Source organism: Lissotriton vulgaris, unplaced genomic scaffold, assembly GCF_964263255.1.
Source record: "Lissotriton vulgaris unplaced genomic scaffold, aLisVul1.2 SCAFFOLD_2307, whole genome shotgun sequence".
NCBI lineage: Eukaryota > Metazoa > Chordata > Amphibia > Caudata > Salamandridae > Lissotriton > Lissotriton vulgaris.
The window spans coordinates 215877-240483 of record NW_028250373.1 but is presented as its reverse complement, the minus strand read 5'-3'; the positions used below and the strand labels follow the sequence as shown (position 1 = coordinate 240483).

General features: G+C 41.6%; 1 protein-coding gene across 1 annotated transcript in view; it reads left to right on the top strand.

Annotated features, from left to right (window-relative positions):
- LOC147663275 (zona pellucida-like domain-containing protein 1) overlaps positions 1-24607 on the top strand; it is a gene marked incomplete at its 5' end in the record, with an annotated part of 327843 nt that overhangs the window by 115561 nt on the left and 187675 nt on the right. Inside the window, 3 exons of the mRNA XM_086950566.1 lie at positions 4254-4441; positions 5785-5857; positions 7548-7645. Coding sequence (XP_086806692.1) covers positions 4254-4441; positions 5785-5857; positions 7548-7645 — 359 coding nt within the window. The remainder of the gene's footprint in view (positions 1-4253; positions 4442-5784; positions 5858-7547; positions 7646-24607) is intronic.

Below are 24607 nucleotides of genomic sequence, written 5' to 3'. Positions count from 1 at the left end.
AAACCTCAGCTAGAAGCTTACCAGGTAGTGCCTCCCGCAACGGTCTCCCAGCCAAAGTAACCAGCTTGAAAGAGCATTCATCACAATCAAAGTATCCCGGAAATAAGTGAAACCGCGATCGTGTGTGCATTGCATCTTAATCGTGGCAATAGAAATAGGACAAACCCGGAATAATAAACCCAGTGAGTGCTCATAGCGAAAAGAATTAAGTGCAAAAGAGCTAGTGAGAAAAACTCTAATAAAGAGGAGAAAAAGAATAATTGATAATAACTCCAATATTAGACATTCAAAAGAGCTAAAATATTAAGGAGAAATGCTCTAGGCTATATATATCATGATTAAATATAATTGGACTCATACAGACAAGCGAGCAAGGCTCAAAGTGAGACATACTAGTAAAAAGACCTGGGTAGAGACGTGGAAGAGCCTGAAAAAAAGATTGAAAAATTATAGAATCCGGAGAGTTAATGTGTGCACCCAGCATGCAGTGCAAAAAATTACGAATGAATCGAGAAAGGAATACCTTAGGGGTATACCAAGTATGCAGCGTGACAACAACTATCGACACGGAACCGGTACCAGCTATGAAACAGATCCATAAATAAGGAACATGGGGCCAGATGTAGGTAAAATAGATTTACCGATTTTTAATTACCGAATTTTACGGATTCGGTAATTAAAAATCGGTAAATCTAAGGGGTGGATATGTAGGTATTCCAGATGTGCTGGAATACCAATTCGGAAGAATTCGGTATTTACTGATTCGGTAAATACCGAATCGGTAATGCCCATTCATTCCTATGGGCTTTGAAATACCGATTTTCACAAGGGTGCAGGGGGTGTCACTTTGACACCCTCTGGCACCCCCAAAACAAGCTCGGTGCCATGTGGCAGGCATACATGCCCTAAGGGCAGGTCTGCCTGTCACATGGCATAGGTGTGCATGCACACATGTGCATGCACACCGGAATCGGTATTTTACCATTAAATTGGATTTGATGGTAAAATACCGATTCGGTAAGGCCTCTGGGACTCTGAAGAGTCCCACCTACTACTGGGTGCCTCAAAATCGGCAAAATTACCGAATTTTTATTTTACCAAATCGGTAAAATTACCGAATCGGTAATTTTACTGATTCGGTAAAATAATGCCCCCTACATACCTGTCACCCATTTACCGATCGGTAACGCCCAAAATCGTCCGTTACCGCTCGGTAAATGGCCCCAAACAGCCACCTACATCTGGCCCATGGTGAAATGCCGAAGAAGAATGCAAAATGTCCCCCGTGTTTATCAAAGAGAAAAGTGATTACCTTATATGCCGACGGCTAATGACCAATAGACGGTATAAAATTTCTATAAAGTGAAAATGAGAACTCCAATGAGTTTGACGCAATACCAGTAGTTAAAATTAATTGTTCAACCAAACCTCAGCTAGAAGCTTACCAGGTAGTGCCTCCCGCAACGGTCTCCCAGCCAAAGTAACCAGCTTGAAAGAGCATTCATCACAATCAAAGTATCCCGGAAATAAGTGAAACCGCGATCGTGTGTGCATTGCATCTTAATCGTGGCAATAGAAATAGGACAAACCCGGAATAATAAACCCAGTGAGTGCTCATAGCGAAAAGAATTAAGTGCAAAAGAGCTAGTGAGAAAAACTCTAATAAAGAGGAGAAAAAGAATAATTGATAATAACTCCAATATTAGACATTCAAAAGAGCTAAAATATTAAGGAGAAATACAGTGATGCATTAATGGTATTACGAAAGTCACACAAATACAGAAACCAAGAAATGCATTTAATCCATAAAAACAAAATCTATGAAGTGAAAAAATGAAATAACAAAGTCCTGTAACAGAGGTGCTGCTGTACAAAACGTGTTGGAAAATGAGGGAATCATGAAATAAATGTTACAGCAACCTGCCTATACAACACTAATGAGGGCCCTGCCTGTACAAAACTAGGTCAATCAAAGTGAGAGCATCCAGGAGATCAAAAACAATTAGTCAGCTTAAAAAAATGGAGTAATAATACTCACAAAAAACAGGACAGTTCGAACTTATCCTTTAACCCTTTCGGGTGAAGAGTCTCAAGAAACCAAATCCAGTAAGTTTCACGTTGTAAAAGCAGTTTGCATAAGTCTCGACCAGGTAATGGTTCAATGTCTTCAATTACATAAAATTTGAGTTGTGTGTTGGTATGTTGATTATCTACCCAGTGTTTGGCCAAAGAGGAACTCAATGTTTAAGTGCATAACCTGCTTTTATGTTCCGTAATGCAAGTTCATAAGGTCCTCTCAGTTTTACCAACATAGTATAAGCCACAAGGGCATTTGATCACATAAATGACATGAGTGTTATTATAATTAGCGGTGAAATACAGCTTAATATTTCTGCCAGATCTAGGGTGAGTGATTGATTGTCCTGTTAACACATTGTTACAATGGTAGCAGTGTTGGCACTTCATCATGCCTTTGTGTGTGCTAATAGTAATGGGTAATGAGGATGTCAATATCTCTTTCAAATTACGTGCTATTTAAGCACAATATATATAGCCTTGAGCATGATTTCTTTGTGATACTCATTGTAATTATTGATGTTTTAGATACCCCTGATGAAGGGCAGAATCACGCCCGAAATGCATTGGGAAAGTGAAAATTCATTTGTCATCTGATTTATCACACTGAGTAAACTTTCAAAAAGTGGCATTTTCAAAATTTGTATTTAAATCCAACCTTACCATAAGAGAGGATTTGTCATTACAATGCCAAAGGCACCAAACATGAGCTGCTGATCGGTTCCCATTTGGAAGGTATAGCTTATCAAATGTAATAAGGTACCTCCAATGTTATGCTATAGGAGAGGTAGGCCTTGCAGTAGTGAAAAACGAATTTAAGAGTTTTTCACTACCAGGGCAGGTAAAGCTAAAAAGCTCCTGCCTAACATTTTAAATACACAGCACCCTGCCTTCTGAGCTGTCCAGGACCTAACCTAGGGGTTACTAACATGTATTAAAAAGAAATGTTTGGGCCTGGCAAAAGGTTTATTTTGTCAGGTCAAAATGGCAGTTTAAAACTGCACATACAGGCCACAATGGCAGACTTGGGACATTTCTAAAGGGCTCCTTAAGTGGGTGGTACAATCAGTGCTGCAAGCCGACTAGCAGTATTTAATTATTTACTGGCCCTGGTGATAGGTAGTGCTACTTTACTAGAGACTTACAAGAAAGCTAAATATGCCAATTGGATATAAACCAATTCTATCATGTTTTACAGTGAGAGCATAAGCACTTTAGCACTGCTTAGCAGTGATAAAGTGTGCTGAGTCTTAAGGCCAGCAACAACAAATAAAAAAAACAGAAGGTTTGGAGACAAAAAGTTATAGGGAAAACCACAAAAAGAATGCCAGGTGTAATAGTAGCAGTCAAAACTTTTTGTTGACCCTGACTTGTGTGTTTAAAAGGCATGCTCTTCTTAATCACCATTTTCAGTTAATGTCTGGATTCTTTAGCTGTCCCTTCTAGTTTCCTTCATGTCTAGAACAGAATTTGCTATTTTTAGATGAGCTATGTTTTTGCTGATTAGAATAGAGGAGTTCTTTTGTATTTGGCTTTCGATCTTGCAAATGATTCACATTGACCATCAGTGTGAGTTCTGTAAAGGAACTCAATATCTATGTATGCATTTGATGAATGAATGGTACTTACAACCAGTACTATGATAGCTAATGGTTGTTTTTAACCCCTTCGATGCTCATGACGAGCTCAGCATGGGGCACAGAAGAGCTGTGCTGATGACGAGCTGAGCTCGTAATGAACAATGGGATTCATGAAATATCAGCACAGGAGGAAAATATCACTAGCAGCGATGGTGTTAACAACTGTACAAAAACCAAAATCAAATACATTTATTAGCAAATAGATTTTGGAGCTATATGAAAGGTTTTGGGAAATTTGTAAATTAAGGAAAGTAAATAATTTAAAGTATATATGAATGCACAAAATGTTTTTTTTTTAAATCAAACAAGTCAGACTTTGAACACATATTTATTGTTACAGAGAACATGTACTTTATCAAGAATGCATGATTATTTTGTCAATCAGCATTAGTGGTGAATTATATTATTTTGTTAATTTAGGCAGTACATGGTTAATAATACTAAAAAACCACCCTAGTGCATGCAAAACACAGTGAACATCATTGTATATTTTAATTCATTGGGCAGGTAATAACCTTTTCATTCCTTATTTTTCAGATACAGGATGAGGTGGGGAGTGGCATATTTAATGACTTTTCCACTGTACAAACTGTGGTTTTGTCTGGTTTTGTGAGTACCCCTTCAATAGCAGGCACAGGATCCATAAGTTACAGCACAAGCTTATATTACAACTTCTCTTGTCACTACCCTCTGCAATATTTGATTAACCAAACCCGACTTTCAACGTAAGTACTTTTTAGGTGTTGGATGTAGGATGAATACTCACCAGATGGGAATGTTTGCAGGTCCATGTATCCCGATGTGACAACTGTTTGTGGTGTGTGCACTAGGAGTGACCCATAAAGCTGAACTAGAGTAATGCAACAATGCAATGCCTTTGTTAACTGAAAATATTAGCCATAGTATGAACTTGGTATCTCAGATTGAAGTGTATGACATAGCCTTCTGATTTCTAATAAATATAAACGTTGTGTGGCGTGCAACACAGTTCTTGCTGCGTGTTCATATTGTCATAATTTATACAAACAATGTCTGACAATAAGCTAAGGCCTAGAAACCAGGCATTGTGAATACAAATGTAGGACTTCCAGAACACAGCCCTCTCAGATTTAAATTTCTGTATGTTCTCTTGGCACATATTTCACTGTTTTATGTAGCTTGTTAACACGTATTAACAGAGGTGCCGTAACTATAAATGCTCATGTAGAGTTCTATGTCAGAGGAACTGACAAGATACAATAGTGGAAGCTGAAATCTGATCAAAAGTATTGTTCCTTGTTCAGTATAACTGAAACTAGAGTAGAACCCAAGAAGACCCTCTCCATTCTATAGACTACCATTTAAAGCAATGGTATAAAAGATACAGGTATTTAGAGCGAGGCAAAGAAGATGCATTGTTTGCTGAGGGGAGCAAAAAGCAGAATCTCAAGTTTCAGGCTTCATGACATAATGGTATGCAGGATGATAAATGGCTTGGGATAGATATTTTAATACAAATAGTGCTTTATACAACTAGTGAAGACATACATAGGGAGTATAATAATTGTTTAGAGATATGTGATGAAATATGATTGAATTGTGTTTAGCATTCACTACTATATTAATTTTGCTCACTGAACTATTAGTGGTCATTGCAATAATTCGTAATCATATTATATTCAATAGAATAACTCATGATCAATATGAGTCTGTTGCAAAATACCAATATTTCTGTGTGATAATTTCACTGTTTGAGGATGGCTGTGCATCTTACCTGGTAATGAGTGATTGCCTGACACATTTGACTTACTCCTCACATCCTTCTTACTACATTCGGAGCGCTGAGAGACACCTGATGGTTTTCCTTTTCTTCTAAAAGATCACAGTTCCATTTCGGGGTCTAGTAATTCTAACAAATGTGATTTTAATAATTTCTATCTACAATATCTATATATAGAGCTAAAGCTATATCTAATTCTATATCTCCAGCTATGTCTATATCTATAGATAAACACATAGCTATATGAAATGCAATGTATTACTTTACAATAAAGAGGGCTTTCTACTTACGCTGAAATTTACTTTGAAGGTATTCAGTCAGTGTGGCAGTGAACACCAACAATGGCAGTTTCATCAGCACCCTAAGTATGAAATTATTCTTGGTAAGTATTAAAACATTAATGAAATATTTGGTCATACTCCTATAATAAGGCTAACTTGAAAAGATTAGTTTACAACCAATAGAACAATTCTCACATGTAAATAGGTAAAAATTAAATAAGTATACTACATATTAGGGTTAACACTTTTTAAGCAAGTCACTCTAGTCTTTTAAAACTGCCTAATTTGTTAGTAAAATAGAGTACTCGGGGGTATTGCAAACGTTTCCCTTAGGGAAAATTCCCTGATACCAATCCAGAATTGAAACTGTGAAGTCTGAAAACAATTCAGATAATGTGATTTGCATTATATATGTTTAAAATGCACCAAGAGAGAAGACCTAAGCATTTTATCAATCACATGTTTAGCAATCATGGAATATCAATTCAGTTTTGTGGAATTGCAATTGGCAACATATTTTGGGATATCCTCCTAACGACTGAACAATTCTTTAACTCCTAAAAAACCCATGTAACACGGCATACTACAAGAGACGATTGACCAGGAGGACAAACAATAGTGGATATCAGTATCTCTAACATATATGTTGATAAGATACTGTCAGGTTGTGTGTAGTTATTTCAGTGATTGAGTATGCAAAGCAGAGAATACAAATGAGTCATCAGAAAATCCATTTAATATCCAATAGTTTACTTTAAGAAACCTGTGCTAATTGTGGTAATCTGACTGTATGATTGTCTTGCTGACTACTAAATGCCACTGTGTTGTAAAAGTGTAAGGTGCAGTGCTGTAAGTAAATCATGCATGATTCCTAATCAAATCAAATCTTTTTACATTTGATATTTTATTAGCAATCACAATGCCAATCAAGCAGTAATTGATTAGAATTATGTGCCTTTTGAATTATCTGATATTTTCATTGTTAACTTCTTAAACACATAGGGGCATATTATCAAGGGCCTTATCGCCGCTTTAGCAGGACTTTTTCCCGCTAAAGCGGCGATCATTTCATCGCCCTATTAGCAAGCTGTCGCTAACAGCAGTTAGCAACAGTTTGTAGGCGATAGCGAGCGGTTTGAGGCCCGCTTTGCATGTCAGCGATATTTATCGCTAATGATATGCAGAGTGGGCGTACCCAACCTGTTAGCGACTGAAAGTAGTCGCTAACATTGCAATCGCATATTATCAACGCAGGCACAGCGATAAAAACATTCACGCTAAGCGCGAATATCGCCGAAAACTAACGCCTGCTCAGACCACTTCTTAACCTGTATATCCAATGGGAGTTGGATATTCAGGTTAAGACCCTATTGGCGTTAATGCCTGAATATCGCTGGATTTCCAGCGATATTCAAGCATTGAGCCGCTATCGCCGGATATTTTATCGCATTTGAGATAAACGTTGCTAGTAGCACGTTATCTATGCGATAAAATCCGGCGATGCGTGGCGATAAAAAAAATATCGCTAAGCTCATTTAGCGATAAATATCGCTAGTTGTTGATAATATGCCCCATATTATTAGTTTTATGTGCATGTGATTAGGTCACAATTCTTGCAATAAACATTGAGGAATGTCACATTTTTCATCACAGTCTTCCATGTATTGTAAGCCATTTGTCGGTCATCCTAAATAGTTATTCAACGCCCAGCTGTAACTTCTAAACGTGTATGAAATGTGATTTGAGCGAATATAGAAAACTAAGAGAGTAACTATCATCTTTTATTACAAGGATGCCAACTTCTCCATGACTTTGGACCAGAACGGTACTGCATTACCGCTCAAGACTATGATCTATGTTCAAATTGATGCTACTGGCCTGGCAGCGAAGTAAGTTTTATGAGGAGTCATTTTCGCACAACTGTTATTAAAAAAAGTCTTCAGATTTCAAATCTGTAGAACAGAGCGACTGGAAAAGTGTAAAGGGGAAGAATTGTTACATGCTGTACACCAGTAATGTTATGGGAATGGCCCCGAATTTAGGGGTTTCCTTTCAATGCTCAGTATCTAGCATCCGTTATTATTGGCATCTATACAAGTGTTAAATGAACAACCTTGAACCATGACCAGTGCAGGCAAAGATCGTAGCTATTTCAAGGCAAATATTTGGTATCTACAAGTTTCTTTCATTTGCTACTATGAAAGTGGAAGGGATTGATCTAACTAGAGTCAATTACACAGGCTGCAACATCTCCTTGTCAAATCTTTTCCAAATTATGCTTATTATCTTCAAATATTTGAGTTCATTATAGAAGATAAGGCAATAGAAGTGTAGTGTTTACCTTCGAGTCAGGTTATCTAAATTAAAATATAGCTGTTGCATCCAGAGTGGTTTGCATTTATTTGGAAAAAGAGGTCAGTCAATTCTAAAACATTTGATTGAGTGCATCAATTTCCATCCAAACATTGAAAATACATATATCCAACCGACTACTTAAAACATTGTTGCCTATAATCAACGTATTTTAGAGGAGAATAAGCTCTGCATTTTACTTTCTAATGCTGATGAACACATTTTGCTATGTTCATTCGATCTGTTCTTAGAGTAGTTCATGTTTTAGCAATTACTTTAAGGGTTGTTTCAAACAAAAAAAGTTATTTGATAGCTTTATAACCTTTCTGGGGTTATGCAATTACATAAGCATGGGTTCTGTGAAAATGTTTACTCTTCAGAACTCAAGAAAGCAAACAGAGTGATGCTGTGGAATCTAAGGGCCAGATGTAGGTCGCCATTTACCGGCCGGTAACGGCCGATTCGGCCGTTACCGACCGGTAAATGGGTTTTCCTGATGTAGGGGGCCTATTTTTCCGATTCGGTAAATTGACCGAATCGGTAAATTGACCGAATCGGTAAAATACCGAATCGGTATGTTTACCGATTCGGTAACTTCTATATGTAGGGGGGACTCTTCTGAGTCCCAAAGGCCTATCAGATTCGGTATTTTACCACCCAATCCAATTGGGTGGTAAAATACCGAATCCAGGTGTGCATGCACATGTGTGCATGCACACCTATGCCATGTGACAGACAGACATGCCCTTAGGGCATGTCTGTGTGCCACATGGCACACATGCCTGTATTTGGGGTGCTAGAGGGTGTCAAAGTGACACGCCCTGCACCCTTGCTGCAATCGGTATTTACCGAATCTGTAAATACCGATTCGGTAATGCCCATTGATTCCTATGGGCTTCAAATACTATAGGAATCAATGGGCATTACCGATTCGGTATTTACAGAATCGGTAAATACCGAATCTCAATGATTCAGTATTTACCGAATCTGAAATACCTACATCACCCCCCCTCCATTTTACCACTTCTTAAATACCTAATCGGTATGATTCGGTATTTAAGAAGTGGTAAAATGAATTTACCTACATCGGGCCCTAAATCTAGAATGTGTCATTGTGTCCTGATATACAGTGAAGAATCAGGCAGAACATTTGTCTAGAAGCAGGGCATCCTCATTAAATATAAGTAAGAAGAACAAGTATACAACTAAGAGATTTCCTTTCGGAACATTACACAACTCTCCTCATCTGTCTCTACACATGTTTTAGCTTTGTCAGCATAGTACTTAGTGGCTTTAAATCATTCTAGACAACACTACCTTTCCAAGTAGAACAGAGAGACACCAAGACACATTGAGATCAGTAAGATATAGCCCCATACAGATTTGATATTACCATGTACCAGTGTTACATTTGGAAAAACAATGACATGCTAGAGCCAAAACATTTTTAGGCGAGTACTACCCTCTCCTGCCACTGACACTATGCGATCAACTTCCACCACTGGTATGGCTCATTTCCATCACATGTGCAGCCCATTTCCCTTGTTTGTGAGACCCAATGCCCTAAGAACACACCCAAGGCTTTTTCTGTATTGACTAACCCCAACAAGTTGTTTAAATGGTGGCTGCAGGAAAAAGGGTGTGATGTGTCTGAAGGGGTGCTTTAATGCTTAAGTGAGAGTCATGAATGTTGTGCTGTCACTATACAGGTTACTCCTAGCAGATCCGACTAAAAAGAACCAAAATGGTGCGAAAAAGGTAACATTGTCTTTGAGTATTTTCACCTCTATTTCAGAAGGTAAAATTTCTAGGTGTGCCATGATTGGTGACTATTGGGTCATGGCAGCACTGAATTGTCCTATCCCAGAAAAGCCTGCTCAGACATTTCATTGCACCTCTTCAGCGCCTTGGTTTAACTCTGAGGTAGCTGCAGCAAAAAAGGACTGCAACAAATGTGAGCAAATTTAGTTCTCTTCTTGCTCAACTCAAGAAAGACTGAAATATTCTATGGAGCTATGTAAGCATAAGAATTCTTTTTAACTTGTTAGGGTCAGCTTTTGAAAGCTATGTTTAAGTCCACAACCATGTTAAAGAATTTAGCTCATTTTGGTGCAACTTAATATATAGTTACTCATTTGCCTCAGCTGTGTATGGATCTTTCCAGTTTCTTTCAATCTAAAATTAATAACATACAGCCTGATTCATGTACGGGCCGTTTTGCGAGTCTATAATAGCGATTCATAAGGAATCGCTATTACAAACTCGCAAAACGGGATTCATGTAGGAATCGCAATATTAATTGCGATTCCCACTGATTCCTTATTTGCGATTAGCTAATTGCTAATCGCAAATAAGGAATAACTCCCCATGCATTCCTATGGGCCAAAAGGCCCATAGGAATGCATGGGGAGTCATTTCTTATTTGCGATTAGCAATTAGCTAATCGCAAATGAGATTGCGATTACAAGGGTGCCAGGGGTGTCCAAAGGACACCCTGTAGCACCCCTGCAATGAAAATTACACAGGTGTTGCACACACACATGTCCAAAGGACATGTGTGTGTGTAACATGCAACTCGGAAAAATGCATTTAAATGCATTTTTCTGAGTTTTCGCAATTTACCACGAGGTTTGACCTCGCGGTAAATTGCGTCCCGAAATTGCGATTTCGCAATTGAAAAATGGATGATGAATTACATTTAAGGAATCTCAAATAGAGATTCCTTAAATGTAATTCCTCGCAAATATGCGAATTAGCAAATAGCGATTTTTGCATTTGGGATGTTGAATCCCAAATGCAAAAATCGCACTCGCAAAGGGCCAGATTCTCAGAATCTGGCCCTTTGCGAGCCGATTTCGGCATCATGAATAAGGCTGTTTCTTTTAATCTAGTGATGAATTTGTTGTAATCAAAATTACCTCCATTTTTTCAAGCTCACTTTTAGACACATGTCCAATGAAGGCGGCTCAAGCCCTTTCACCTTCACTCACTACAGTCTTCACCGAAGCTCTGTCATGGCTCCTTAGAAGTAGTGCCAAAGGAGTACAAGAAAGTACTTGTATTTCTGCTCCTGAAAAGCCCATGGCTGATCCCAAGATATTTTTGCCATCGCTCTTGATTAAGTTTTGTAAAACATTGACAAACAATGCATTTCCGGCCCATTCTGGTTCCCAAGTAATTACATTGGCAAAGATAGATACGTAACAATAATATTGTGTACATTATATATGTCTGCGTAACAACTACTGCAGTACTTTCCGTCTAATAATAACCCTTCGAGTGCACTGTGGTATAGGAGTAGTTGAACTATTAAGAATAACAGTGTAACTTTAGTGTGGTGTCTAGCATCATGTCGTGGACTCCTTCGTAATGCCACCCCCCTATCATTCAATGATCCCTTTCTGAGCAACCACTATCTTCTCCTGCACATTCCCATTTCTGATCTACCACTACAATGTACCTGCTACTCAAGGAGGGTGTATGTCCGATCTGGGTCACAATTCTCCCGGTAGGTGTCCCATTAAGCGTAGCACCCACCTCTACCCCCTTGGCCACATCCGAGATCACATTGATCTCCGCTTCCATAGATCGATCTCATTGTCATTGCAGCCTTCCATAATGTTACAATGCGAGTTTAGTAATGACCAATGCTGGGGCAATAAACTGTGATACATGTTTATGTTTTTCTTAGTGTGTCATTAACCCCAACAGGCACAGTGAGACATCTCTATGCACCAGCCAGCCTGTGAGGTCTGTTATGTATTATAGTATTGCATCCCAGAATCTCACTATATCTGTACAGCACCATACCATACCATATGCTGAAAATAGGCATCTTCTTATTCATATCTAGAATAAACTGTTTCAGCTCCCGGGAACAAGTGGCCTATTATACAAGGTGTTAAATAGGTGTGGTGGAGGTAGTTAAACTGGACACGCATCATTCTGGCATTCATGGAGACCCCTTTTACAATCACTAAGCATCCCTCCCATTGTTGGTCCAATAAATCCACACCTTGCATTCGCTCCCACCCTTTCTTCAGATGTCCCAGAGGTTATGTAGTGTTCTGCAGCAGAGTCGTGTTGAGGGCCCTCACAGTATGCCTGCCAAAACCATGTGTCAGGAATAGTGGCGAAGTGTGGCTCACTGGTTATAGGAGGCAGACCCTGATGCAGAGGTCAGACCCGGGACCAGGGTTCAATTCCCGACGCGACAGGGTCTTGAGCTCAAAATGTCCACGGACTCAATAATTCTCGCCTCTGTGCCTACTCGAATCATGGATTCACACTCTGCAACTCTGGGCAATAGCTTGCTTAATCTCCACTACGGCCCCACCGCGATGGGATGCCTGGTCTTCACCTTGGGGATGCCCAGTAGGGGTTATCTCGCAGGGAAGCCAGGACGGGTTCCCAAAGCGAGCGCTAAGAGACCTGTCGATGATTTGGCGCTATATAAATCGAAATTAATATATAATAATAATAATAATGATAATAATAATATGTGTGGTTTTCAGGTCGCCAGTTCCTAGTTTCCCACTTCCCACCTCTCTCTGAGACGGTTACTCACTGCTGCATAGAGCAAAAAGTTACTCGGTCCCAGGTAAGTGGTCTTTTGCAGAACATGAAAAGGTTACAAATGTCCTTCTCCACATACTGTGACGTGCCCGACTGTTTAGGGGTGTTCACCATGCATGTCAGCCAGAGTTGCGCTCTCGGGTCTGAACCAAAAGGGCTACTCTGGTGCATACACGTTTTTCTTCCACCGCCAATGAACTGTCCTGTCGGAGTGCGGGGAATGAGATTTTGATATCAATTTATGATTATGATCAATTTAATAACTTATCCCATTCGTCAATTTCGGATCGAGTTTTATCTGTCATTGAGGAAAGGACCACCCCCGCATAGGTTAGACAAACCCCATTAACTGACGCCACTCTGAAGAACCACTTACAACTGATAAAGTTTAAGAGTTTTATATGAAGTAATTTTGAATGCAATACAATCCTTACAGAATAAATCTCAAAGTATACAAAATACAAAATCAATCTCTAGATCCACAATCAAAGCTTCAGTGTGAAGTGGTTCCTTCTGCGTCATCTGCAGTAAGATAAAATAATCAAGTTAAAACTGTCCCTACTCTATGCTAGGTGACATCCCTACTTCGCAAGTTTCTTCCCTAAAAAGGTGTCAGCAGTTTGACTTCCAAAGAAGTTCAAACTCTCTTAGCCTCTAAAGGAATCTTAAGTTTCAGAAGCAGTACCCTATCTGCCTACCCATCCGCTCTCTAAGGGTCCTCGGCCTACTGCTCCCTTGCGCTCTGATCTCTCAGCGCATCTGCTCAAGGCATCTACCCTTGCCTTCGCTCTGAGCAATTTGCCCTTCTCTGATTGCCCTCTCCTGATCGCCAATTGCTCATTGCTACCTCCTCCCCGGGGTGCTGTCCCTAAAATACACAATCACAGTGTGGGTGAAACGCCCCTTGACGCCCACCACGGACTTCCCCCGATGATGTCAACTTCTTGCTTCTTCCATTGGTCCACTCCTTGCGTCGTTCGTTAAGTTGACCTTTCTCCTTAGATGTCATCTTCATCATCTCATTGGCGACTTTTACTGACTCCTTCGGATCAAATGTCATATGAACTTAGACAAGTTTTTAACTTATACCTGCAACTCTTTAACCTTCTAGATCCTGTGAATGGTCTTGTCAAAACACAGTCCACATTCAAAAGTGTCTCTCCTCACGTTCGAGCAATAAGCTCCGTCCGGCATTGTCACCTTAAATCTAACAAGTGCTAGACTTCTTGGCTCTCACGTCCACATCAAGCTATTTACGACTTTTACAAGCCCTCTAAATTACATACATTTGACTATGCTCCTTCGAACTCTTGGTCAGTCAGGTTACAATCACAAATGACCTAAACTCCTCTAGCATTCCTGAAACCCCTCTACACAGTATAACCTTTGGCATACATTTATATATTCGTATTTTAGCAAAAAGTCTTAGTTATACTTGAATACATTTTACATAGAATATATATTACATAGAATACGACTGCGTAGAGTATAGCTTATGCATTCTCCTTGGTTACATCGTTATGTAAGTTCTCTCATACATTTATCCACGTTACATTTCTCTACGTCTTTCCATATAAAGTTACCCACGTACACGAATTCTACTGTGCATGTTCTACATTTCGTAAGCATTTCTATATTTACCCATTATGTATATGGGCCTTCTAAATCTAATGCATGTTTAACACGTGAATATATTTACATTTTCTATACCATGTTATCACGTTAGTTGGCCTTTATGCTATAATCGTCCACTTTACATTACGATATGCGTTTCATTCCTACGTTTATAACATATACGTCTAGATATGGCTACTATATATTTTATATTCAAATTGCGCTCTCTCAGTTCCCCCCTTTGATGACTTTTAGGAGTCATCACTAAAAGCAATTTGAATACAACCTTTTATACAGAACTAGTTACCTCATTTCCTCTTTTTATCGATTCGAGTGCTCTCAGACTTTTATACTGTTGATCTTGTAACATAGCTAATCTCCTTTCTTGATCTCTCATCGACCTTTGTAACTGGTTCGACCTATACCATTTATACAATTTTACTAATCCTAATAATGTAATTATGCAAATTAATGCTATTAATACAGGCTTTAATATATACCATATTATACTTTTGCCAAGATTAGCAAACCAACTTCCAACCTTTCCCACTCCATTTCCTACTTTTTCCCAAACATTTATTTTTGATAAATCTTCGATTTCTTGATGAATCTGTGTAATGTTCCGTATGACTTTCTCAAGTGGTTTTGAATTATCAGGAATATAAGTACAACATTCCTGAACTTTCAAAGCTTTACAAACTCCGCCTTCCTTTGCTAATATCACATCTAAAGCAAGTCTGTTCTGTAAAACCATTGCTCTGATCGACTGCATCTCACCTTCTACTAACATTAATGATCTTGCAGTACTGGCAGACAATCTATCCACGACTGTCGCTAACTTTCTAATTTTAACATCGTTGAGGATCAAACCTAACAATGGAAACATCGCTCCAAATACATCTCCTACTACTTCTGCATCTCCTACTTCCCTTTTCGTTCTCGTCGAAGCCTTTCCTTCTATTATCGCCAAATCCTTTGCATGATATATTTTGGGGAAGACAATTGCCAAGTAACACGAACCATACCAATTATCGGGTAGTTTTACATAGGCATTTCTCCCACATACAAAATACACATTCGGAATAGCTTGCATCCCTTTCATAAAATCTTTCGTGTAGTACTCTAGTTTAAAAGAGTGCTCACAACTAACTTCACCTACAAATTCACTCTCATAATACGTTTTGCTTCGAGCTAAACATAACTTTCCTCTCTGCGTTCTATCCAATGCTATTGGACCATTGCTACCTTTCTTTTTATGTGCCTTCTCTTCTTCTGTCCAATCTGTTTTCCATTGTCCTGACATTTTTAGAATCTTCTGCCGTCTGCATCTGTCATCTACTTGTGCTATAAACCTTTTCTCTACCTCTGACACTTTGCAAGTCAGATTATTTATACGTGCATATGATGTATCTAGTGTATCCCAAGGAAGAAAGAATTTAGCTAGTCTATCCTCCTTTTTGTAATAGTCCCACTTATTCATTTGCTTATAATTCGGAACTTCAGGCAGTACCGAATCATAATTTGAAAAGTAGTACTCAAATCCTTCTCTACCATAAAATATACTAAGCAGTAAACTACATGTTATCCCATAAGTTAATGGGAGATGATGATATCTAATGCCTTCGTCTACAGAAGCCGGCAATTGCATACAAACGTAGCAATCTTTGGCCTCCATGGCATCGATATATTCGTACAATAATTTGGCATATGCATTTGACCTAAAGTTTCCTTGTGACTCGTCTACGTGTAATCTACGAGCTTCATCTGTAAGTAACGCCTTTTCACGTATAACAGTGCTCTCCTCCTTCTTTCCCACAAGAGCAGGTTTCAAAGTCGTTACAGTTTTTACATTCGCTATTTCTTTATCATTCTCATGTCCTATTATGTAAGATATCGTTACTACTATGATTATGAGGAATATCACTATTGCTATAAGTGTACCTACTATACACCTAGCTTTTCTGTTTGGGTTGCCGTTCTCCATGTTATCAAACAGCGTACCTCGTTCTCTAGCGAATGGTTTCCTTTCCAATCTTCGGTTGCTTGGTTGCTTTCTCAGTCTTTAAAGTGCCTTTTTTATCAACAGGTATCTTTTTCACCACAATGTCTTTTCTCTCCTTAGCAGCAGACAACCCTAGCCCTTTTCCGTCCTCTAAGTGTAATCCCTAATTTTATTCTTCTTTCCACTCGGTGCTAGGTTATCTTCTTCTTTATAACATACGTACAAAAGTCTTTTATGCATCAACAATTATTTTCGGACCTGCAGCTTTCACAACAATTATTAACAGTTCAAAGCGAATAACTTTTTCTTCTTCTTCTGACATTTGCTGACCAACTGTTGGAAATTGTAATCTTTTTAGTACTAAATCTTGAATTTGACTCAAACGTGGGGGTATGGGAAGTGTGAAAGTCAGTAACCCCTCAATCTCGAGTCCAGGCGCCAACATCCATATCTCCACTGCCACAAATGGATCGAGATCGATTACTTTCACACTCTTCACTCTCCCAGATTTCTGTCCCCAATACATCTGCTAGATAAGTCCACTCTGGGGTGGCGTACCTTCTGCAGGGCACACGTACCCTTCTCGATCTTCGTGGACTCTCCGTTCCTGAGTCTGTCGTTTCTTCCTCCTGATCCGATTCTTCAGCGATCGGGACAAGTGTTCTTTCTTTCTTTTCTTCCGAACTTGGCCTTTTCCTTCTCTCCGGCCAACTGGCTTCGTCGCTCTTTGTCTTTCCGCTCCTTGTTCTAGGACCTGTCTCTTGGTCACTCTCAGTTTGCTCGATATCTGTGTCGGACTCCCAATTACTTTCTTCTCCTGAGGCGACTTCGGTCCCACTAGTGTCCTGACCTTCGTCGTCCTGTTCCAACACAGTTTCAGTTTCTTCGATCACCTCCACAGCTTGGCTTTCCCCCTCTATGGCTTCTCCGCTTCCCGCCGGATTTTCATCCGAGAGAGGAGCTGTTTCTTCTGGAGGTGTTGGCACTCTTCGGGTGTGTGAGGCATGTATCCAGTTTGGCAGACCTCCACACTTCACTGAGGTATTCGTTACAAGTATGACTTGAAATGGTCCTCGCCAACGCACGTCTAAGCAGTTCTTCCTGACATGCTTCTTCACCAGGACCCAGTCTCCTGGACTCAGGTCATGGCACAAGTCTTGTACTGATGGAACCTCTGCAGCCTGGACCTGGAGGGACACAGAATTAACGGCATCAGATAGTCCCTTGCAGTAATCCAAGATCAAATCGTCTGTGATGTTCACTAGCGCTGCAGTCGGAACCGATGGCAATCTCATAGCTCTCCCCATTAGCACTTCGTGTGGAGAGAGGCCTGTTCTTCTATCAGGTGTGCTACGTATGCTCATAAGAACTACTGGAAGTGCGTCTGGCCAACTCAGGGATGTCGATGAACAAACTTTAGCCAGTCTGGACTTGATAGTACTGTTAATTTGCTCTACAATCCCTGAAGCTTCTGGTCGATAGCTGCAGTGTAACTTCTGATCGATATTCAAAGCTGAACACAGCATCTTCACCACTTCGCTATTAAAATGAGTTCCTCTGTCCGATTCCAAAGAGGATGGCACCCCAAACCTCGGTATCAACTCTCTAAGTAACAATTTTGCTACTGTAAGTGTATCGCACCTACGTGTAGGGTAAGCCTCAACCCATCTAGAAAATATGCAGACAATCACTAAAACGTATCTGAGTCTGTTACATGGAGGCATTTCTATGAAGTCAATCTGCATCCTATTGAAAGGCCCCCCAGACCTCCCAATGTGACTCAATGTAACTGGTGTTCTCTTTCCCACATTTAGTTGCTGACAGATCGCACATCGTTGACACACTGCTTCTGCCGCTACTCTAAACTTAGGATTGAACCACGTCTGTCTGAATACTCTCACCATAGCATCTCTTCCTATGTGTGCTGATCCATGCAATTTCCTTGCCATTGGACTAACAAGTTCATTTGGTAATACTGCCCTTCCGTCGGCAGAAACCCAAAAATTCATCTCACTTTTCCCGCAACCCGCTGTTTCCCAGCTCCTTTTCTCATCATCTGGTGCATTTTCTTGTACAGCTCTCAATTCATCCCATGTATCTACAGTATCTAGTAACAAGGTCAATTCAGTTCTTTCCTGGATTCCCCCCACTTTTACATCAGTGTGAGAATATCCCTGCTCTGCGCAATAACGCGCTACTTCATCAGCGTATCTGTTTCCTAGCGATACAAAATCAACATTTTTGGTATGCGCAACACATTTGACCACAGCTATGGCCATAGGTTTTTGCAAAGCCTCTAACAGAAGTCTCACGAATTCTCCATTCCTAATGGGAGAACCCGAGGAGGTCATGTAACCTCTTTGAGACCATAACTGCCCGTAATCATGAACTACCCCGAAACCATACTGGCTATCGGTGTATATGGTGACTCGAAGTTTGTCGCCTGCTAAGCAAGCACGAGTCAAAGCCACAATTTCAGCTACCTGTGCGGAGTGTACTCCTTCCAGGCAAGCGGCTTCTATAACTCTGGTAATCGTGCATACTGCATAAGCTGCTCTCAGCTGACCGACATCGTTTCTTACGCATGAACCATCAACGAAGAAAATTTCGTCTGGATCTGTCAATGGCTCATCTACGATATCAGGTCTCGGTTTGGTACATAGTTCAGTCACATCAAGGCAGTCATGATCTGTACAATTTTCATCGTCCACTTCATTCGGAAGTGGCATCAAAGTTGCAGGATTCAAGACAGAGCATCTCTTTAGAGTCACATTCTCGGCAGCCAGTATGACTTGCTCGTAGCGTGTGAGCCTGCTATTCGTCAGATGCTGAGTCTTGGTCCTAGTCATTAACAATTCCACAGAATGCGGCACATACACCACTAACTGGTGTCCCATTACTACACTCTCCGATCTCTCAATGCTGACACCCGTTGCAGCTACGGATTTGAGACATCCGGGCAACGCTGCGGCTACTGGATCTAATGTAGCTGAAAAATACGCCACTGGCCTGCGCGCATCTCCGTGGATCTGAGCTAAAACCGCTAAAGCGCATCCCTCTTTTTCGCAGCAGTAAAGCAAAAAAGGTTTAGTGTAATCTGGCATTCCCAAAGCCGGGGCGCGACATAAGTCCTCCCTCAGCTGCAAAAATGCCATCAAACACTCTTTGTCCCATGGTACCGGATCACTTACTCCTTTGTGCGTCAGTTGCAATAACGGTTTGGCCTTCAGTGAAAAGTTTGCTATCCACTGTCGACAATAACCAACCATGCCTAGAAACATCCTGACTTCTCTTTGTGTCGTAGGCGCGTTCATTTTCATAATCGCCTCTATTCTGTCTGGAGACACCTTCCGCTTTCCCTTTTCAATCCTATGGCCCAAGTATTGCACCTCAGTCTTACAATATTGCAATTTACTTGGAGACACCTTGTGCCCGTTCTCGGCCAAGTGATTTAGCAAGGTTATGGTGTCTTCTCTGCAAGCTTCCTCCGTTTCTGACGCAACCAGGAGGTCGTCTATGTACTGGACCAGAACTGAATTCTTGGGCAGTACTAGACTCTCAAGATTTCGTTTCAATAACTGGTTAAAGATCGACGGGCTTTCTGTATACCCCTGAGGGATACGACACCATGTTAAGACGCGATCTTCCAGTTTGAAAGCGAAAAGATATTGGCTCTCTTCATCTAACGGTATGGAAAAGAAAGCCTGGCACAAATCTATCACGGTAAACCATTCAGCTTGGAACGGTATCTGAAATAATATCACTGATGGATTCGGTACCACTGGACAACATGAGACAACAATATTATTAATCTTTCGAAGATCCTGCACTATTCTGTATTTTCCACTAGGTTTCTGCAAACCCATGATCGGGGAGTTACATGGACTACCCACGATCTCCTTCAGTATTCCCTGCTTGATCATGGATTCGATCACCGGCTTTATTCCTGCAATCGTCTCTGGCGTTAGCTTATACTGTGGTGTTCTTGGATACTCAGCGTGGGGTCTTACCAAGATTTTTACCGGTTCTACTCCTTTGATCAATCCTATTTCTTCCCCAGTAAAATCCCATACCTCAGCTGAGACTTTCTCCCTCAAGTCCTGCGGAAGCTCCTCCACTGTTAAGGTAGGATATAGTTCCACACACTCCTTTGAGTTTACGACTTTAAAATCAGCATCCTCATCATTGGTCTGCACTTCTACTCCTTCTGGTGTGCAATGTATCGTGCAATTCAGTTTGCACAGCAAATCTCTCCCTAATAAGCACACAGGACTAGAATCGCAGATCACAAACTGATGTTCGTCACTGAAATTCCCTATCCTTACTGACACTGGTTCGGTCAAGGGATTTGTCATCCTTTTGTTCGCGACTCCTACCACCTGAACCATTTCTCCTGATATTGGCAGACCTGGGACTACCGCAGATCTCAACGTGGATCGAGTGGCCCCTGTATCCACCAAAAAGGTTGTAGGACATCCCGCTATTTCAGCCTCTACGTATGGTCCTCTCTGATCTACTTCCAAAGCGGCTCCTAGAGTACAATCCTCCTCCCTATTCGCCCGCTGCCCTGTAAGTGGATCAACGTAGTAGCATTCCTCTCCTCCTACAAACAATGGCATCTGTCTGTAGGTTTTCCCTCCGTTTGAGATGCGAGGTGGTTGAGGAAACGGGGCTCGAGGAGTCTGAGTCCCCCCTCTGACAAACTTGCCCTTCGGGACTGTGGCTCCCTTAACCACGTTGTTCTGAACCTCTTCCTCCTCCTGCTCTAATTCCCCTGACTCAACATTGTAAGGACACTCGCGTCGCCAGTGTCCCACCTCATTACACTGATGGCATCTCGTCGTCTTTTTCAGTGTCGCGATATCCATTCTCGGTCTCGGTCTTTCTTCCTCATCTCTGCTCTGATTATTCTGTTTCTTTGCCTGCGTTCCTGTTCCCTGCTGCCGTGGTTTATCCTTTCCAGCAGCTTGCATTTGCACTAGCATTAACTTTTCTTTAAGCTTCTTTGCCTTAGAGTCTATCTCGTCACTACAGTACCTTGCATACCTCAGAATTTCATCTAAAGGTTTGTTCTGCCAACAGATCAGATGCTGTTGGATCATTAGGCATATTTCCGGTCTCAACCCGAGGACAAACTTTGAAACAAACTGTCCAATGTCCTTAGGATCCATTACATCTAACCCGCTGTACTGCTTGAATGCTTTCAGTAATCTCTCATAGAACTCATGAACTGTCTCTTTCGGTTCCTGAGTAGTTCGATCTATCTTAACCCAGTCTATGTCTTGCACCGGCACTTTCTCTTTTAGCCATGTTATTACTCTCTCGTATTTTTCCATGACTCTAACTGATGGACCATTCGTCCGGGTATCTCTCGGAGGCTCACAATTAGGCCATTCGACACTAAGCTTGCACGCCGTCCACAAATCTCCGGGTACTACGATATCGAACAGTGTGTTCAAATCGATCCACAGTACCTTCGAGATTTTCACGAATCTTTCTACCTGTTTGTACCACTCGACGGGATTATCTCTAAGCTTTGGGAAGGAATTGGTAAATGCCGCCAAATCCCCCCTACTCCAGGGCACGTGAACGTAGCTTCCATTCGCGATTTCTCGCAAAAGGAAAGCTTTCATTCGCATCAAATCTGCGTCCTGGGACCTCCCAAGTGCGCTCCGTCTGACAGAGCCCTTCTTGGACCATCTTTCTTCCCATCTATCCAGATCTCTCCATATTCTGATACTTAAAATCAACTCCCTTATGTGTACCTTCAGCGCGATCGTTCTACGCTCATCCAGATCCCGATCTGTGCAAGTTAGCCTATGGTTGCTCTGTAAAGCCTTAGTTCGCGACAGGTCTACCATGTACCTGTTTGCCAAATTAGATAAGTTCTCATGAGCTGACCTCGCTCTACGAGTAATATCCTTGGATAGGAACAGTATTTCGTCTGGTGTATACAAGTCTAATCTCTCTAGTGCCACTGTGCCATCAATCATTTCATCCAGATCTGACTTCAAACTCATTACGTCAAGTCGTTTTGCTTTTATTTCCGCTTTCAGCATCTCAGTTCTGTGTTCTTCTCTCATATCCCTCTCACCTCCACTATGCGCCCTACACCTGAGCACAGGTGAGTTATGAGGAGTCTTCCTTCCTTCTCTTCGTTCCCACCCCTCTAGATCCCAAGCCTTTCCATCTTCACGTGGGGTATGGTGGAATAATGCTCCGTCCCCCAACCCTACGTTCCGATTTTTCGGCTCGGTTTCTCCAGATGTGAGATAGGATCCACCGTTCTGTTCTAACCCACTATAACTTGCTTGTTGTCTGGTGTCGCTTAATAAACGATAAGGTCCTTCACGGCCCTCCATGTTCCCGTGATCTCTTTCGCGATCACCGGATGGGTGGCGAGACGTTTCGCGACTCCCTATGTTCTCCTGACTCCGTCCACTATCGCCGGATGCATGTCGAGACGCTTCGCGACTCTCCATGTTTCCGTGACTCCAATGTCTCACATCCTCACCTGGGGCATGGTGTGTGCACCTAAAGGTATTCCGGTACTCCTGTGTCCTACGTTCCCCTTCACTGAAGGTGACGCGAGGCACTTCGCCACACCCTGCACTTCTGTCTTCGCACATTAGCCTATTGCCGCTATTGGTAGGACAAGTATCTCTTCTGCTCTCTTGGCTTCCTCTCTCCCACTCGGGGCTGCTTTCGCCAGCTCCACAATGAGAGAGAATCCTGTTGTCCTCTTCTCTCCATTCAGGTCCCATTTCTAAACTCCTATTCCGAGCCTCTTCGGCAGTGTCCCAATCCTTCAAATATTCTCTTAAATCTTTAAAAGTCTTTGGTTTAGGACCCCTCAAATCCATTGGCCCTCTTTGACCTCCCTGTTCTACCCTGAGACCCGTTGCAGAATCTAATGGGGTACTCCGACTTATTGGTGCTCGTATTTGCCTGTGGGGATTCATTGTGGCATTCCTATTCTCCACTTCTGCTCTTTCACTGTCCCATCGTGCCTGTTCCTCCTGCTGGACCCCTTCTGGGTTGTAGATTGACACAATAGGGCCTATGGTAACCGGAACCTGCAAAGCGTCTGGTATTTGGTACGACCTTGCGCATTGCGTCTCTGGCACCTTCTGGACCACAAATCTTCCCACTACTCTCTGTTCCGAACTAGTTTGGGGTATTTCCTCAGTCTTGTTAGCGTCCCACTCTGTTACTGGGATCGATTTATATTCCCCCCACCTAGCTCCGTCTGTTTGCGGTAATATGGGACTCGCAAGTTCACCGCTGTATGGAGGTGGTCTATCTGTTAATAACCTCTCTATTAGATCCTCCTCCGACTCGCTTTCCTCATCTTCTAGTTCCAGAGGTTTCCTTTCTCCCGTAGCCTCTATCATGGTAAACAGTTTGTCCGCTTCTATCTTTTGTACTCTCCATTTCTTAGCTTCTTCATCCCACTTAGCATCCTGCACTGCCTTTACTGATCGTCTCACTCTCTCTTGGCGCCTCTTTACGCCCCTTTCGTGTGCTGTTCTAAACCACACACCAAGAGCTTCAAATTGTGTTGGCCTCGGTAAAGGTCTCATTGAAAGCATTGTCGCTTTCAGCTGGTTCAACACATCTAGTTTAAATGTTCCAAATCTCGGAAACGCCAGTTCTTTATGCCCTTCAGTTAGCCTGTGCCACTCGGAAATCCACAATATCGAATGTAAGCCTACATTGACTGCCATATGATATGCTGGTGTGCCTTCTGGTGGAGCTTCTTCTCCGGCATATAAATTTCTCCTTTTTCTTTTAAAGATTTTTCCTAAACCCTTAAAACACTTCATTTTGATCCTTGCTAATTCTTTTCCTTGTTTGCGTCTTGATAACAACCACCAATCCCTGTACGACTCTCGCTAATCAGCCTATCCCAGCACGGTTCTACGCTGACCAACCAATCTCAGCGCGGCTCTACGCTGACGTCACTTGTCTCTTCTTCAGCAGCTTCCCTCGTTTCTCAACTCGTCTCACGATTTCACATGCGTTTTCATTCATACACTGAAAAATGACTACTTCCGTCCAAGCGATCACTTTTCTCTGACTGTACGGCCACAGTCTAACTGTAATTGCTACCTCAACTGGCACAGCGTCTTTCCCTCTCACGGTCGGACACTTGCCTCAACTGATAGGTTACTTACACACAGTAAACGTACGACCAGCGTCCGCTACTCATTCACTCACACATACGCTCCCCCTATCATCGGTCTGTCGGGAAATCAATGGTACCTCATGACCCCCTTTCAATGGTAGACAAATTACTCTGGGTGTT